The sequence below is a fragment of the Zootoca vivipara genome, chromosome Z1 (genome assembly GCF_965207765.1).
Source record: "Zootoca vivipara chromosome Z1, rZooViv2.hap1.1, whole genome shotgun sequence".
Classification (NCBI taxonomy): Eukaryota; Metazoa; Chordata; class Lepidosauria; order Squamata; family Lacertidae; genus Zootoca; species Zootoca vivipara.
The window spans coordinates 55,428,622-55,442,883 of record NC_142583.1 but is presented as its reverse complement, the minus strand read 5'-3'; the positions used below and the strand labels follow the sequence as shown (position 1 = coordinate 55,442,883).

Sequence of the window (14,262 nt, the reverse complement as noted above, 5' to 3'; positions counted from 1 at the left end):
GCACAGGAGAGGTTGCAAACCAGCGCCCTCTAGCGACGGCTACACTGGTACTGCACGTAGGAAACCTTTCCTCTCCACAGCATCTTGACTCGGCTTTGGAGACTAGGCCGCTTTCCAGACTAGGCCGAGGGGAGGTGGGGGCTTGCCTGGGTGGGGGATGGGGGGAGGAGGGGCGGGATAGGTCATGGGTCGGAACAGGGTGGGGGGAGTCACAGGGATGTGCCGTGTAAACATAACATGCATAAAACAGGGGGACTCTGAAGGTGAGGGGAGTCTGAAGGGGGACTCTGAGGCTCCATTTAACAGACTGAGCCACAGCAACGCGTGGCAGGGCCAGTTAGTTTTAGATAAAAAATTATAAACACAAGAGGTATGTAGAACTGTTATCTTATTTCCTGTGTACATATATTTATATACACCATTGTTTGTATCTAAAAATCATTTTTCTTTACATTATACTTTCTCATTTCATTTTGTGTTAAAATTCAATCTGCCAGAATTGACTTTTCCTCCATTACGTTTGAAGAAAAAGTCTTAACAGTGTAATGTAAAACCACTGAGCTTGTCTTAATCTTGCAAGCACTCTGGAAGTATGTGACTGGAATATATTGCTTTCGTTGATTAATGTTCTGCTGCTTTGCATTTCTTTTTCTTCACTTGAAAATCTTATGTAGGCAAAAATGGAAAGTGGATCAATATTCAAGCCACGCATTTCTCCTTTGCTAATGCTTGTGTCTACAGTGGCTCGTGTGTTTGTTTGCATATCGCTTGAAATTTGCATTCCCAAAGGTATAGTGGTAGGTTACAGTTATGTAATAGTAAATATATACATTTCACAGGCATGAGCTAAAAAATTCTTGGAAACCAGCTCTCTTTGGGTATTCTAAAGAGGGCTTAAATAAGTGTAGAATGAAATATTTCACAAGAGAGTTGACTCTGCACGCCACCCAGTCTTGGGCTGTCAGCGCACTTCCTCTTAAAAATATAAGCTTCAAATTCACCACTTAAATTGATGAACTCTTGACTAAAGCAGTACACAAGGTTGCCTTATTTAGCATCTGAATTTATATCTGCGTCAAATACCTTATGTCTCCCTGCAGTGTTGATGAGCTGCAGGCTTTGTTGGGTTGGTTTACAAACCATAGTGGATGAGATTGCTTGTTTCTTCATATAACTGTTAATGTGTCTTAAAACATTGTTCCACTTGTCTGGTTGCCCAGACTTCAGGCTAAACGTTCTGCAACAACAGCCTTTCAGTAGATTGAAACCAAAGTTGGGTTGAGGAAATCAAATTTCTGGGGTGATATTTGACTATGAATGGGGGGGGTGGTTGGTTTCCAAAGCATTTTCAAATGTATACATTCCATGATCGCTTCTTATAATCTTTTGAAGCAGCATGAACTTCCTATCCACATTATTTGCCATACGTTGTGCTTTTCTGTCCTTTTTTCTGTGTTTCTTCTGAGTCTTCAGCTCCTTCCTTCTCTTACTGGGAGCCTCTGGGCAGATTTCAGGCTTGCAAGATCCACTTCTATCTTTCGTTCAGCGATTTACTCAACGATTTACCAACCAGCGCCAGGTGCAAAAGACACACCATTAGAGTTAAAGAACAGAGTGCCTCCGAGCAGATTCTGAGTAGGAATTTGATTTCAGTATCAGATTGAATAAATAGCTTTGTTTTTGTTACTGTTGAACAACTGGGGGTCAGGCACTCTTGCCAATGTATGGCAGATCATCCCAGTATCTATCAGTAAATCATAATGCACCAAATGGCCAGTGTCCAGATGTTGTTTGACTCTAGCTCCCATCATCCCTGATCATTAGCCATCTTGGCTGGAGTTAATGGGATAGGGAACATAGCTGCCAAGTTATCCCTTTTTTTAAGGGAAATTCCCTTATGCTGAATAGGCTTCCTCGTGAGAAAAGGGAAAACTTGGCAGCTATGATAGGGAATCCAGTAACATCTGAAGGATAGCATATTGGCTACCCCTATTCCAAGAGCATATGAGGAAGCAAATGGAATTTAAAAGTGGAAAACACACTGTTGTGTCCTAATTCTTGTGTTGAGCCAGTTGACTCTTCTGTTTTTCCAAGTTTCCTAAATAATCCACATGCTCCCTCTGACATTACCTGTGGTAATGTGTTTGCTAGCTGCATTGTGGCTTCTTCCTGTGCACTCACTAGAAGAAGACACAGCTGATGGACCTCCATGGAATCTCAAATGTCTGGCATTACCAAGCAACAGCCAAACTAATGTCTGGAGGAGCCTCAAGATTCTGAACAACTTAGAATGGCATTAAAGGAGAGTGAATTATTATTTACCCATTCATGTATGCATGGGGCACTTTCATGCACTTGCCGAAAAATAAATGTAAGCAGCTTTGTAACACTGAGGGCTTTCCAGCATCTTGTAGTCTTTGGAAGGCTTACACATAAATACAGCCAGTTAGTGGTAAATTGTACGGTTCGTTTTCTGCACCTTCAGAAGCTGAACTCAAATGCTCCAGCGATTTTCGATTACCAGTATAATTTTCCATTGTCTGTAAAAAGTGAAATTACAAACTGATTTATTAAGTAAAAGGTGCATGTCCTTAAACCAAGTAACTTGAACTGAAGTATGAATATGAAATCTTGGAGATTTAGCCCTGTAATATTTACAAAGAAAGGGTGGAATACATAAAAAGTACAGTGCCTGAAAAACAGAACATTTTCCCAAAGATAAAATAAATAAGATGCCCCAGGTAATCAAAGACATTCATTTAAACATATGACATTCTACCAACCAGCAGTTAAACTTTATTTTTAGCCTCTACTCTTTGCAGTGCCATCCTTCTGCTATCAGAATAAAAATTCAACTAATTTTAGAGGAACAGGATTGTAACCTTTAGTTGGTACACCATGTTACAGAACCAGCTTCAACACTCATCCCCAAGCAACATTCTCTGATTGTAATGGTTTCTTAATAAGCTTTGTAAGAAGGAGCTCTTGGCTTAAAAATATACTAAATTTCAATAAATTAGCTCAGAGGAGAATACTGACTGCTACATTAATGCTGACAATTTGCATTTTCTTCCCATTTTTCCAAGCTTGCTGGCCTCTGTTCAAACTCTTACTTGGGCATAAGATCCTCCTCCTGTGGTGGTGGTGGAATGAGAGAGCCCTCCTGACTCCACCACACTCCAATGGGTGAATAATGCAATATTATCCTTTTTGGAGAGGAAAGAGTGGTGTCCTTTCAGCAATTGGATGAAGGACCCAGCTGCCTTATGGTGGCTAACCAGTGTTCCTCTAGCTGATGTTGAACTTCCAACTCCCATCAGCCCCAGCCAGCATAGCCAATATTTGGGGGTGATGAGAATTTTAATCCAGCACCATCTAGAAGGACACAGTTTACCACCCCTCCTTTGATTATTGAGGAGAGAGCACGCCTTCTTCACTCCTTGACCTTTGAATCACCACTCAGTGGTAGTAGCATTTCCACATTGCATCCAGAAGGCCCCAGATTCAATCCCTGACAGCTCCAGTTGAAAGGAACAGATAGCAGGTAATAGGAAAGACACTTGTCCAAGGCTGTGTAGATCCGCTGCCAGTCAGGTAGAAAATACTGAGGGTGAATAGCCTGGGTATTCCTGTGTGTTTCTGTTAGCTTTGCATTAGGTGAGTGTCTGAACGGAGACGCACTCTGTCTTCAGCTGATGTGAATTGAATCTAGGCAAGGTTTTAGCAATGAGACATCTGCATACATCCAGCTATTTGTTCAAAATCTTGAGTTACCTTTGTGTTGTCAACACAAGCCTGCAACAGGAGAAAGGTTTGGAGATCCAGTGATAGCACACAGGCTTACTCCTTTACCCGTGGCCCAGCATCATGTGCTGTCCATTGTTGTGTTATGTGGCTTTCTGCTGCAGGAGGATAGTGAATCAGTGCCTTTAATAATTAAAAATCAAATTAAAATCATTTGAATGTCTGGAACAGGATATATTCTGATCTGGTTCAGAAGGTGGGAGGGGGGCAGTTTGCAGATATTCTGTGTGCACAAAGGGTTAAACCTATCACACATGCGACAGCTTTTGCTTTTTAAAATCCAGGAGTCAAATTAGTGAGGCTATAAAAGGTAAAGGGACCCCTGACCGTTAGGTCCAGTCGAGGACGACTCTGGGGTTGCAGCGCTCATCTCTCTTTACTGGTCGAGGGAGCTGGAGCACAGCTTCCGGGTCATGTGGCCAGCACAACTCAGCCAGTTCTGGAAAACCAGAGCAGCGCACAGAACCGCCATTTACCTTCCCGCTGGAGCGGTACCTATTTATCTACTTGCACTTTGATGTGCTTTCAAACTGCTAAGTTGGCAGGAGCAGGGACCGAGCAACGGGAGCTCACCCCGTTGTGGGGATTCGTACTGCCGACCTTCTGATCGGCAAGCCCTAGGCTATGTGGTTTAGTCAGTCAGTCAGTGAGGCTATAGCCTCCCATTTTTTTGCTCAGGGGCATCCTTGGAGGAATCTGAGTGCAGTATGACTACAACTGATTTTTGTATTGTTTCCTTCTGTTGCAAAGCAAACATATTTCACTTGTTAAATTGTGGAAGCTTTTGTTTTTGTTTTGTAAACTAATGGTGTCGCCTAATGGATAATGTTCAAACATCTTTTTGTTTGCAAATATCTACACACAATAATATTTTTTTATCTATGAAGATTATATCATAGTGGCACTGGACTCTTCTGAAATGTTTCATCGTTGCTCTTTGTTAAGCCACTTCCTTGTTTTATCAAGCTTTTTGTAACCTACCGGTATATTGTGACTTGTTTGCATAACACTTTTAGTGTGTTAGTGTCCATAAGTACTGTAATTACTCTGTCTTTTCTTGCTAACCTTACTATTTAAAAGCAAAAAATGCATTGGTGAGGGAAAGGCGAGATTACCTGTGACTTACATGAATATACCTATTATTACTCTTCATGAAACTTACTAGTGTACATAATTTGTAATTGTGGGCTTCCAAGGGGGCTTTTTGTGATGAACGGAGTAACCTTGCCTTATTATGATTATGATTATTGATTTAATCTGGTCCTCGGAATTATTTGGTTGTGTTGACAGAAGCATTCCGTTACCTGAAATACTGAGATGTATTTAGTCACTAGCTTTAAAAGGCAATTTGGGAAGTATAACTGAGAAATGCATTTTTTCATTTGCCATCCTTGGGCTGCAGCCATGGTTGGAGAAGCCTGTGTCCTTTGCACACTGTTATGAATGTATAAACTCCTTTTAAAAGCAGTAGAATGTACATGCATACAACTGACAGCAATATTTGCAGTAAAAGGCCACAATCCATAATTCTGTGAGGTTTCAGAGGGCAAGTAGAAGTGCATGCATGGAATTTTCTTTCACTCTCGAGAGATTCTCTGCTGGCACAAACATTGAACGCAGTGATGGCACTGCATATATATATTCCCTTCTCTTCACTGTTAATAAATCTATGGCCCCCTGAGGATATATGCACACAAGCGCATCCTTCCCCAACCATGTGCCCTCTAAATGTTGTTAGGCTCCAACTCACATCAGCCCCAGTCAGTACAGCCAATGACCAGGAATGATGGAAGTTGTAGTCCAACAAACATCTGGAGGGCATCTGATTGGGAAAGCTGGTTTAACAATGTCTTAAGATTATTTTGGAGAAACTATAATAGATTATTATTTGTGGCCAGAGAGAGGCAGTCTCTCTCATGTAGTAGACCAGGGGTCCCCAGACTTACCGGCGTTTGGGCCAGTTCCCACCGCGCCGATCGCGCGGCGGGCCGGAGGGCGGGGGAGTGTGCGCCTGTGCGGGCCGGCGGGCGGGGGAGTGCGCGCCCGTGCACATGCCCACGGGCGCTTACTGGCACGGCGGCGCGCTTCCAGGGTGGGGAAAGCGCCGAAAATCCATTGTGCGCATGCGTGTGGGCCTCCCCCGACCCGGAAGTGCACCAGAAATGACTTCCGGGTCGGGAGAGGCCCATACGCATGCGCACAAAGGATTTTCGGCGCTTTTTCCCCCAACCCGGAAGAGCGCTGCCGCGCTGCGCGCCATAAGAGCGGGCGGCGGGCGGCGGGGGTCGTCACGGGCCGGATTGGCAGGCTAATTGGGCCGCATCCGGCCCCCGGGCCGTAGTCTGGGGACCCCTGTAGTAGACCATATGGGGATTTCTTTCCCATGATAGGTTTGAATGCTAAGCAGACAGCAGAAGAACAAGGAGGTGCAGTGTTTTGATTGTAGGCTACAGTTGCCTCCTTCCCTCCTATTGACATTGGAGAATAATTAAGAGACGATAGTGTGATACTGCAAAGGCAGTGCTAACTCAAACACGTTTGTCCTTTTTTTCTGTCTGTCTTTAGATACCCTACAATCTCAGCTCATCAACATGGGAGTAATCCCTACATTAGTGAAATTGTTGGGCATTCATTGCCAAAATTCGGCTTTGACTGAAATGTGCCTTGTTGCGTTTGGCAATTTAGCAGAACTTGGTAAGTCCTGGGATGCAGCCCACAAACCTGTTCTCTTTATTTATTAATATTACATTGTTCTGATTTACTATTTATGGCAAGTTTATAGGAGGACCAGTGCTGATATTTTCATCTATATTCACTGTTGAAGTATCCCAAATTCCCCTTTCCAGCTCTTCTCTGCCTGCTTGATGTCTACACATGAGTTCATCTTTCCACTTGGGCTACAGCTTTCATCCCCACTGACCATTGACCATGCTGATTGGTGTTGATAGGAGGTGGAGCCCAACTACATCTAGAGGGTGCCATATTGGTTACTCCTGACATAAATAAAGTTTATTTCTAAGGTTCAAATACAACGACTTCCTATCAGATTTTTCCTCACTGCCTAACTGTAAGAAGTGTTGCTTTCTATCCCGCCAGAAAGTATAACAGCTTATAAAAAGAAGTCTATGCACAGTTATAAAATTAGATGCCTTTACAGCTACCGTGTTTCTCCGAAAATAAGCCATACCCCGAAAATAAGCCATAGTGATAGGCAGTTTAACCTTGTAGGTTAAACTGTACCATACTTAATAATAATAATAAGACATCCCTTGAAAATAAGCCACCGTGTTTTGTTTTGTTTTTGAGGAAAAATAAATATAAGACAGTGTCTTATTTTTGGAGAAACACGGTACGTTTACTTGATATCAGGGAAGTGTTTAAAACAGGCATCCCCAAACTGCGGCCCTCCAGATGTTTTGGCCTACAACTCTCATGATCCCTAGCTAACAGGACCAGTGGTCAGGGATGATGGGAATTGTAGTCCAAAACATCTGGAGGGCCGAAGTTTGGGGGTGCCTGGTTTAGAAGGACCTCTCATGCAAACAGGGTTGGTGTTTGCCTTCCTCTTACAGTGGTCCAGCTAGGCCTGGGGGGGAAAAACCTGGAAATTTTTGGAATACAAACTTTAAAAGCAAACAAACCAATTTTGTACTATAACATTCAACCTGGGCAAACTTTCTGTTTTCAGATGTCTGTGATAAATATGGCAACTATGAAAGCAGAAACTGATAGTGATAGCTTAGAATGATTAAATTTAATTTAGTATTCATAGTATTCATTGATGTGTGTCTCCTCCACCAGCTCTTTCCCTCACCTCTTTTTATGGAAATGGGTCCTTAATGTCTGCTTGACACTGGAGGAGCCATAACAATTTTCACATTACATGATAATTTTATGTTTTTACCATAACGTTGATGATTTCTCCTGTTTGTATTGTTTTATCGCTCAAGTTAATATGCTGCAGAGGGAGCAAGCAGCAAGACCACCTTACCCATCCACAGTGGTTGGGCTTGGCAAAGCCATTCTGTGACAGGAAAATGATATAATTAAAACAAATATATCGCCACTGCGCATAAATAACCCATAAAGTTTGGTTCTCCCAGTTCTTACGTTCAGTATTAGCCCTGTATGTTATCCTCTCTCATTTCCTTCAAATCCCTTCTCACAACCCACCTTTTCTGTGAAGCGTTTGGCATATCCCTCAAGTCACCATGGCCTACTTTAACTCAACCCCTTAACAGCCACATGCTTCCAAATGTGCTGGCTGCCTGAGAAGGAATTGCAACCAGTTGGCTGCTCCCTGGGGTGTTTAGGTCAGCGGACAATGGCAGCTAAGCTAAGGTGTGGCGTCTTCTTCTTTTTGGCACTGTGTGCCAGGCTCATTCTTAAGCTCTTGCCTTTAACCATGGTCTGTAGCCAATCTTTGTCCTGTGGTTACAGGTTTCATTGAAGGAGGAGAGATCTTAGCCATCCTGGATTCAGACAATGTGCTAAGCCAAACCCACACCAATCTAAAAACCCTGGGGAGCAGCAAGCAGCTGTGATCTCCTCCTCAGGAGCCAGGGCTGTCAAGTTAAGCCATGGTTTGGCTTTGCATGACGTGTGAACATAACCATTGCTTCTCCTTACTCTTGTGAGTTGTATTGAAAGCAAGCCCACTGGTTCCTACATAATACAACCATAAAAAATTAAGTAGCTAATTATTTACATTGGCAACTGTGTAGATTGATTGATGGGATGGCGCAAGGTGTCAGAAACAGGTCAATAAACTTAATATTGCACCTGCATTTTAAAAGCCATCAGACTCAGGGTACCCAGAAAGAAGGTTGAATCAAAGCATCTGGATTTGTCTGTTTTGAGACACCAGAACAAATTCTGCCAGCATGCAGCCATGTAAATGTTAAGGTGCTGGCTCTGACCTTTAGTCTCTTCAGTCAGAAACCCAGTGCCCTCGCTGTGTAATTTTTCTTGTTCAGCTGATGGCAGCTGAAGGCTTAATTTATATGTTGGTAATTTTGCTGTTGCTATGGGTACATTCACATTCCACTGGTGCAAAATTTTAACAGCTTTGAACATAATTAATAATTCAGGTCATCACATTTATCTTAAAAGGCCTGGATGTTTTTCTTTTCATTTAGTGACAGGCTTAAGTATGGGAGTATATTGTTCCTGTCTGCGAAGAGCGTTTAGCTCTGTTAATCACTGCGCCGAGTAACCTCCTAATAAACTGAACAGAAAACAGTGCTGCCATTCTGTGCACTTAGCTTTCCCCTTTTTGATTCCACAGAATCAAGCAAAGAGCAATTCGCCTACACAAACATTGCTGAAGAGCTTGTGAAACTGTTCAAAAAGCAAATAGAACATGACAAGAAGGAGATGATATTTGAAGTTTTGGCTCCTTTGGCAGAAAATGGTGAGACTCTGGTGACGGTTTCTGAGGGAGAGAAATTAATTTTGATATTTGGCTGAGTCATGGCTCTTGCCGAGGAAGCTGTGTCTAGCTGAAATGGTCTGTGTGGAAACCCTTGACTGAGCCCCCCTCCCCCGCTTATTTCAGTGTTTTGTACTTCAGTTCTTCAATCTTGGGTCCCCAAATGCTCTGGACTACAATTACCATCAGCCCTGACTAATAGCTGAGGATGACAGAAGTTGTAATCCAATAACATCTGGGGATCCAAGGTTAAAGAACTTTGATTGGATGGGACAATAAAAAAAATTAAAGGAGGGTTAAGAAAGCAGAGCAAATGAGAACATTAAACACAGAAATATCGTCCCAAGAAGTAATTGAAGCAATAAATCAAATAAAGGTAGGGAAGTCTCCAGGGCCAGATGGAATAACAGCTAAATATTATATAAAAAAAACTGATTGACCAACTTGTGAACCCATTGAAATATACTATGAATGAGGCCCTAAAAACAGGGGAAGTTCCAGAAACATGGAAAGAGGCTTATATAACTTTGATACCAAAACAAGATTCAGATGTAACATTGGTAAAAAAAAATTAGGTCTATATCATTATTAAATAATGATTATAAATTGTTTGCATCTGTTTTGGCAAACAGGTTGGAAAAAATTCTAAAAGATTTTATTCATTATGATGGATTCCTTCCAGGCAGACAAATTAAAGACAACATTAGAAATGTTTTGACTATTATAGAATATCTGGAAGTGAGAAATGAGGAAAAAAGCAGCATTGATGCTTATAGATGCAGAAAAAGCATTTGATAACGTTTCTTGGAGCTTCATGAGGAAAGTGATGGAGGAAATGGGATTTGGACCAAATTTTAATAGGGGGATACAAGCTGTTTACTCAGAACAGACTGCAAAAATAATTGTAAATCGGGTTATTAATGGATAAATGTAATATTAAAAAAGGAACAAGACAAGGATGTCCATTGTCACCACTGTTGTTCATTCTGGTACTGGAAGTTTTGACAAGAAAGGTAAGAGAAGATAGAGAAGTGTCAGGAATAAAAGTAAAGAAAAATGAGCATAAACTGAAGCATTTGCAGGTGATTTGGTAATAACTGTGGAAGTTTCAAAAAACTCTCTCCCAAAAGTAATGAATATAATACAAGAGTTTGGTCAAGTGGCAGGATTTAAATTAAATAAAAGTAAAACCAAATTGTTACTAAAATATTAAAGAATCTGAAAGGAAAGAAATAATAGAAATAACAGGGATAGAAGCGCATTAAAAAGTAAAGTATTTGGGTGTATAGATAACAGCAAAAAACAAATATTTTAAAAAATAATTATGAAAAAATTTGGCATGAAATTAAAAGAAATATGGAAATATGGAATAGGATGAACTGCCTGAACAGCTGAGAGGCGCACCTAGGGCTGCATCTGGGGCAGCCTCCGCCACACCTCTTAGCAGGCGCAGCGGCGCCCCTGGTGGCCTGGCGTCCTGGTGCCCCGCGCCACTGGACCCGGGCCTAGAGACGGCCCTAGGAAATGATATATAATGAATTGAAGAAAATGTTGAAAATAACATTTGTTAAACAACCAGAAGCCTTCCTGTTAGGTATTTTAGGCCAAGATCTGCCGAAAGAGAATAGGACACTATTTATTTATTTATTTATTTATTTATTTATTTATTTATTTATTTATTTATGCTACTACGGCAGCGAGAATTTTGATAGCACAAAAGTGGAAGACTGGAGAAATTCTAACTAAAGAACACTGGCAAAAGAAATTGATGAACTATGCAGAACTGGCAAAATTGATGGACAGACTTCGAGGAAAAAGACAACAGTGACTTTGAAAAAGAGTGGGAACCATTTATAATATACTTGCAGAAACAAAGGAAGAATATTGACTTGATGGCAGGATTTAAATAAACACTCACACCTTTATCAACAAAGAACATTAAAAACAATAAAAGAAATTATATAGTAGATTCTTAAAAAACAGCAGTATATAACAAGAGGGAAACAAACCAGAAGTGGAAGTTGGGGGAAGCCCAGGAGGGGAGGGAAGAAGTGATGTAACATAAATGTTATTGATATGAGATGTACGTAATGATAGAAAAAGAAAAGTGAATAAAAATTTAATAATAAAAGAGAGCAGAGCAGAGCAGAAGCATATGAATTTGCTTTGTGAGGAAAACAACAGCAACAGTACAACTCCTAAAATGCAGCAAACCAAGTAAATCTTTAGTAAACAGCATCCTGCTCTCACCTGTGGCCAACTGGATGCCTGTGGGAAACCCGCAAGCAGGATTTGAACACAAGACTACTCTCCCCTCCATTGGCTTCCTGCAACTGGAATTCAGAAACATTGATGCCTCCAACTTTGCAGACAGGGCATAGTCATCATGGCTAGTAGTCTTTGGCATTGTGTGGCACACACAGTTGTAGTTACCTTGTCTTCCGGCTTTTGTTACGCCTTTTTTGGAGTCACAGTATATTAAAAGCATTTTATATTTAGGTTCTTCTATCTTCACCCAGATATCATTAAGCTACAGCTGGTTGAAGCAGGCCTGGTTGAGTGTCTACTGGAGATAGTTCAAAAGACCGTAGACAGTGACAAAGAGGATGACATTGCCGAGCTCAAAACTGCCTCTGATCTTATGGTCCTACTACTGCTGGGAGGTGAGTATTGCATGTGGAACCTAGGAATTCTCATGCTGTCATTAGCATATCGGATTCTAGCCATCACATTGCAGTCTGTGGGTTAGTTAGTTTGTGTTCACCTAGAGTGGCTGAGTTTTAGTAGTTTCAGCTAAAATGTCTTTTCTTCTTTTTCACATCCAGCCATAGCTGCCAAGTTATCCCTTTTTTTAAGGGATTTTCCCTTATGCTGAATAGGCTTCCTCGCGAGAAAAGGGAAAACTTGGCAGCTATGCATCCAGCAAATTTTCCCAGGCAGTTGGCAGGCATGGTCCCCAGACATGCTGGTTTTACTTTTACATGTGCTGAACTTTTACATGTGCTGTAAGCCCAATGGGTACAAGGAAGTTTTGTTGAATGCGGCAGAGGAAATACAGTGGCAGGGCACTGTATCCTAGATGCTATCTCTAGTTAAATGTAGCAAGGCCGAGGTCCCATCTGTTTCCGTAGAGAGCTAAGGGAGATTTTAACCTAATGCTAAGGTGAAGGTTCAGTTTGGTGAAGGTTCAGTCTCTCCCTGTTCTCCTCCCCCTGTGCTCCCCCCCATCTGTTTTAGGGTTTTCTCCTACCTTGTGGAGCAGATGTGGGGGTATGGTGGGGAGGTGAAAGGGGGAAGTCCTGTTGCAGAAGTGGGAATCATTTTGCTTGTGCTGTTTTTTAGTTGAATACCACCCCAGTATAGTCGCTACTGTACCTGGTGGATTAATGGCTTGACTTGGCCCGAAGCAGCTGTATACATATAGATCCATATTCTTCACACTTTGTCTAAATGTACTTTGTTTCTTTCCCCCCACCAGATGAATCAATGCAAAAACTATTTGAAGGAGGAAAAGGAAGTGTTTTCCAAAGGGTGCTTTTGTGGATCCTATCTAATAGCCATCAGCTGCAGCTTGCAGGAGCGCTGGCGATAGCAAATTTTGCTAGAAACGGTAAAAATCATTGAGGTTCACAATCCAGCTTGCTGTCAGCACTAAAGTTTACATAGCACTGGGGCAGGGAATATATATTTGTTGGCATAGTGCATTTTATGGTGGGGATTATAAGCAGCCGAACAGAGACCCGACTTTTTTGGGGGGGGGGATTGTTTGTTTTCAGACCTTAAAATATAGCCACTTTGTAGGACATTAGTACTTGCCAAACATTAGGTGGGACGAGGCGATGGTGTCCCCCACAATGCAGTGAAAGGCAAAGGAATAGGTAAACAGCCATGCATGTCCCTTGGGAATTTTGCTTTCAAAGTGATTTGAAGAACATATGGAGTAGGGGAGGCTGTGCATTTAAATACATATAGCCTAGGCAAAAAAAGGAAGAAAGAAAATTTGGAAAGCAGGTAAAAAACAGGGTCTCAGACTCTTGTTTCGTCTTCCCAGTTTTATTTTAAATGATGAATTGGTGTCGCAGAAGAGCAAAATGTATTGCTGAAAGTTTGGGTGGAGGGAAAACTATGGTTTTAACAGAGAAGCGTTTTATGCATGCTCTGATGGTCTGGTCTTGCGTAGATGGAAACTGCATCCATATGGTGGATAATGGCATCGTTCAGAAGCTGATGGACCTACTGGACAGGCACGTAGAGGATGGCAATGTTACAGTGCAGCATGCAGCACTGAGCGCGCTCCGAAACCTCGCTATTCCTGGTAAGCAGTTTAGCATGTTACCAAATGCAAGAGCAGTTCCAAGGAAAGGGCGGGGAGTCTGTGTGTGAGGTGGTGAAATTCTGCTCCTCCAAATTGCGCGTCCTGCTGTGTATCATTAGGAAACAATTTAGCACAATCCTCCCCAGGTTTACTCAGAGGTAAGTCCCGCTGTGTTCGTTGGGCTCACTTATTCTCTACTAAGTGCACTTAGCATTGCCGCCTGAACCTCGTTTTCCTAATGATTAATACATGAGAAATGGACTGGGTGGCACTAACTCTGCTGCTTTATCTCTAATACGGGGATAAAAATACTGGGCTACCTTACTTGGTAGTGTAAGGATTGCAGTGCTGCAATCATATCATTTATCTGCAAATGTCAGATAAATACCACCTTATGTATATTTATATTTTTATTATAAAATATAATAGTCCTGTATAAAGAAGAGGTGGAGGAGATGCAAGTGATTGGACCAGGAGCAAATTTGGCCGCCAATCCATAAGGCAGCGAACACTTTGAGTTTGTTTATGGGATTTGCATATAATTGAAATTGACCTGTGTTGGATTGATGACATACCAGATATAATGAAGTTTGGGGGGGGGGGGGGGAGAATAGCCAGAGTCCCGTCAGTTACTTTTCACTTTTCTCTTCTACATGCATCTCTGTGCAGCATCTCTACATGCATCTCTTGTTTTTATTTCTCTTTGAACTCC

The 14,262-nt window shown here is 41.8% G+C and overlaps 1 protein-coding gene across 17 annotated transcripts in view; it reads left to right on the top strand.

Annotated features, from left to right (window-relative positions):
• RAP1GDS1 (Rap1 GTPase-GDP dissociation stimulator 1) overlaps window positions 1-14,262 on the top strand; it is a 111,751-nt gene that overhangs the window by 84,022 nt on the left and 13,467 nt on the right. For all 17 annotated transcript variants that reach the window (XM_035112296.3, XM_035112295.3, XM_035112300.2 and 14 more), the window contains 5 exons: window positions 6,370-6,498; window positions 9,092-9,217; window positions 11,755-11,898; window positions 12,714-12,845; window positions 13,416-13,550. In XM_035112296.3, the coding sequence (XP_034968187.1) occupies window positions 6,370-6,498; window positions 9,092-9,217; window positions 11,755-11,898; window positions 12,714-12,845; window positions 13,416-13,550 (666 nt within the window). The remainder of the gene's footprint in view (window positions 1-6,369; window positions 6,499-9,091; window positions 9,218-11,754; window positions 11,899-12,713; window positions 12,846-13,415; window positions 13,551-14,262) is intronic.